This window comes from Microchirus variegatus (assembly GCF_963457635.1).
Source record: "Microchirus variegatus genome assembly, chromosome: 13".
Taxonomy (NCBI): Eukaryota; Metazoa; Chordata; class Actinopteri; order Pleuronectiformes; family Soleidae; genus Microchirus; species Microchirus variegatus.
In genome coordinates this window covers 3,139,326-3,142,599 of record NC_139814.1, presented here as the reverse complement: position 1 = coordinate 3,142,599, position 3,274 = coordinate 3,139,326, and the positions used below count along the sequence as shown (strand labels likewise).

Below are 3,274 nucleotides of genomic sequence, written 5' to 3'. Positions count from 1 at the left end.
GAAAAACATTAGTATCATCTGTATATCTGTATCACTACCCTACATGGCTCTATGCGTTATTATGGACGTTATGCAATACTTCCTCTAGAGTTGGAGGTGAATGTAAATTGCCCTGTTAATATTACTATTGATTTTCAATATATATTATGTATATAACCTTTTTTTTAATCCAATAATAACATTGACTAGAATAATACTCTCTCAAGAAACATAAACCAGATTGTTTTTTTATTCATGTGTGCTCCAATGCTAAAATAAACCCCTCAGATAAGTAGGAGCTCATTGTCTCAAAAAGGGAAACCATTTAAAAAAAAAAAAAAAAAAACTACAATTCCCAGAAGCGTCTTGTTGGAGTCGCCACCTCCAATCACTGGCGGCGATCGGCGTGACGCGCCGTCCACGGTCCATATATGATATGCACGCGCCTTGCACGCTCGTGCACAGCACAGGGCTGGCGGTGAAAGGAGTGAGACCTGCAGCATCAGCATCAGCATCAGCACCAGCATCAGCTTCTCTGAGGTGGGTGTGACTACACAGGGATTATTTACGCTCTCAAACTTTGTTGAAGTAACCTTGTTATCGTAAACACGGCGGCAGGTGGAGATATCTACACATAGATAAGACACGTGTGTGTCTGTGTGTTACTGCGTAGAACGTTAGGCTCTTGTGGCTGTAAAGTGTCACTTGTTATCTTTATCTTGTGAGAAGGAAAAACATTTGGTTCTTTTTCGTTCTGCTCCTCTTTGTTTGCAGCTGCTCCTCGCGTCATTGTCAAAGGCGCCTTTTGTTCGAGGCTGTTTGTGTTTTCAGCGAATGACGAGACAAACTCGAGTGTGTGTGTGTGTGTGTGTGTGTCACAGTTGTGATTAGTCACATTGTTGTTTCTTTGTGAAACCACAGGGATGGAGAGGTGACGTCTCTCAGCTGGTTTTTGGTGACTGTTTGACTCTTTAGACAGATACTGCACCTGCTCCTGCATTTATTCACTTGTGTCATATTTTTAGCTATTTGAGCTGACCTTCTGTGTTGCTCAAACCCACTGACCCACAGAGCAGGTGTTCACTTTCCCTCATGACCATGTTTGCTCTATTGTTGTTTTGGCTGTTAGAGAAGAGGCTGAATACTGTCTGTCTGTCTGTCTGTCTGCACCTGTCACTGCCCGCGGTGCCCACCCTCACCCTCACCCTCTCCATCACAGCCTTTTGTCTCCAGCACACAATGTGGCTTGTGTCGTTCATTGACGGTTCGCACAGAAAAGCTCCCTCAGTCTGGAGCCCTGACTGATTTCTGAGTGTCACGCGTGTCAAGAAAAAAAAAAAAAAAAAAAATCGAGATTCTAGTTTGTGTGTGTGTGTGTGTGTGTGTGTGTGTGCAGGCACTGAAAGCCAAGGCGTTATTGTGTGGCTGGATGGGCGGTGGTTGGTTGTAGTAACAAACATGACCACGGTGTCGCCATTGAGTCCCCTGGCTTGGCCTTGTGTAATGGAGGTGATTGGTTTGGTCGCTAATTGTGCTCAATCCATATTGTTAATTCACAACAATCTGACCCTCTGTGTCCTTCTTTTTAGGTAGAGTGACCTGCATCACACTTTGAAAGATGTCTGATGGTAAAAATTTACTCTCTAATATGAATTAAATGCAGATTACTGTTAAATTATGATTCAGTGACTTCCTTTTTGTTATCCCTCTTGTGCTCAGATATCCAGTTCAAGGAGCTTGACAAGCGTGCATCTGGCCAGGCCTTTGAGGTCATCCTGGGCGCTCCTGACCCTGATGCCAAGGGAGAGTTCCCTCTGTCTGCCCCCAAGAAGAAGGATGTCTCACTGGAGGAGATTCAGAGGAAGCTCGATGCTGCAGAGGAGAGACGCAAGGTAAAAGAAAATAACATTGAACAACCTTTTAGCCCAGAGAGTTGTCCTGAAGCTGACACTTTAATCTTTCATTCTTCTTTTTTCTTTACTTTAATCAACCTACAATCCATTTTCAGAACCATGAGTCCGAGGTCTTGAAGCACTTAGCTGAGAAGCGTGAGCATGAAAAGGAAGTGCTACAGAAAGCCATGGAGGAGAACAACAATTTCAGCAAGATGGCTGAAGAGAAGCTCAACCAGAAGATGGAGGCCAACAAAGAGAACCGCACAGCACTCATGGCAGCGATGAATGAGAAATTCAAAGAGAAGGTCAGCATTTTGAGACGAGAACTAGGTCAAATTCTCTCTTTTCTTACACATTGGTGTTGGATTTTATTGTGTTTTTCTTCAACAGGACAAGAAGCTTGAGGAGGTCCGCAAGAACAAAGAAGTCAAAGATCCCAACTCAGAAGAAGGCACCTCGGAAGACTGAAAGTTAAAACAGGGTTGTGTATAGGTTTTTTTTATGTATCCAAAGATTGATTTTTTGTTGTTAGTTTGGTCACTACTCACCTTTTTGAACCACTGAATACAAACTCCACTTTGTGAATTTTTTTAATTCTCCTGCTCTGAAGTGTACTTGCGCTCGCTATACATCATTTCCTTCCTCAAGCTTAATCCTGTAGCTTGTCAGTGCAGCTTTAGCCCTTTTTTGAATACTCTCGGTGTATCGTGTCCTTTTTGAGGAAGCATGTTTCTATGCATATGTCTCTTAATCTCTGCCTCTTTCATTGTGCGGTTTTTGACAATGCTCCTGTGAACCACATTCATTCTTAGCAGTTGTTGTATATTAAAAAAAGAAAAAAAAAGTAGCACAAGGTTTGATCCAGGTGTCGGCTGTTATACATGCAGGTGTTTGAGCAGCTTTGCTACAACTCATTTGCTCCTGCAGCTCGTGTTTTATGTCACTGCAGATTTGCTTTTGTAAAAAAAAAAAACATGACGTCTTGCTGTTTAACTGTGAATGATCATGACAGACATTGGAAGTGGGATACCATCATGAAAATGACTGAATAGGTGTGTTCTACACTTGGAAAGAGCAATACACTTTGGCTTGTCAATACATACAGTGGTTACTCGACTCAAACTGTTGTACTAAAACAAATAAAAAACAAATCTAAACCAAATTTTTTCTCTCATTAATTTAAGGATCTATTGTAGGGGACTGCAGGTGGAATGATCAGACTGATTTGACTCCCATCTGTCACTGCTAAATATCGGCTGACATTACATGGTCATGAAAACGTGTCACTATCACTTCTGTGTTCAAAACACTGTGGTTTCTTAAATATGTATCGCCCCCTGCTGGAGGCAAGATGAAAATAACCTTTAAACAAGTGAAATGTCGTCAGTTCAACATAAACA

The 3,274-nt window shown here is 42.0% G+C and overlaps 1 protein-coding gene across 1 annotated transcript; it reads left to right on the top strand.

Annotated features, from left to right (window-relative positions):
• The first annotated feature begins 465 nt into the window (after positions 1-465).
• On the top strand, positions 466-2,894 carry LOC310936275 (stathmin-like). The gene is made up of 5 exons (XM_083900308.1): positions 466-519; positions 1,569-1,607; positions 1,699-1,871; positions 1,988-2,179; positions 2,265-2,894. The coding sequence occupies exons 2-5, from the start codon at positions 1,598-1,600 to the stop codon at positions 2,340-2,342; spliced, it is 453 nt and encodes a 150-aa protein (XP_083756434.1). The 5' UTR covers positions 466-519; positions 1,569-1,597; the 3' UTR covers positions 2,343-2,894.
• Positions 2,895-3,274: the final 380 nt, after the last annotated feature.

Bases quoted from the DNA above. Each gene is read 5' to 3' on its own strand.
- LOC310936275 (XM_083900308.1), top strand. The intron at 1,872-1,987 runs GTAAAAGAAAAT...ATCCATTTTCAG, and splicing joins CTGCAGAGGAGAGACGCAAG to AACCATGAGTCCGAGGTCTT. The intron at 2,180-2,264 runs GTCAGCATTTTG...TTTCTTCAACAG, and splicing joins ATGAGAAATTCAAAGAGAAG to GACAAGAAGCTTGAGGAGGT.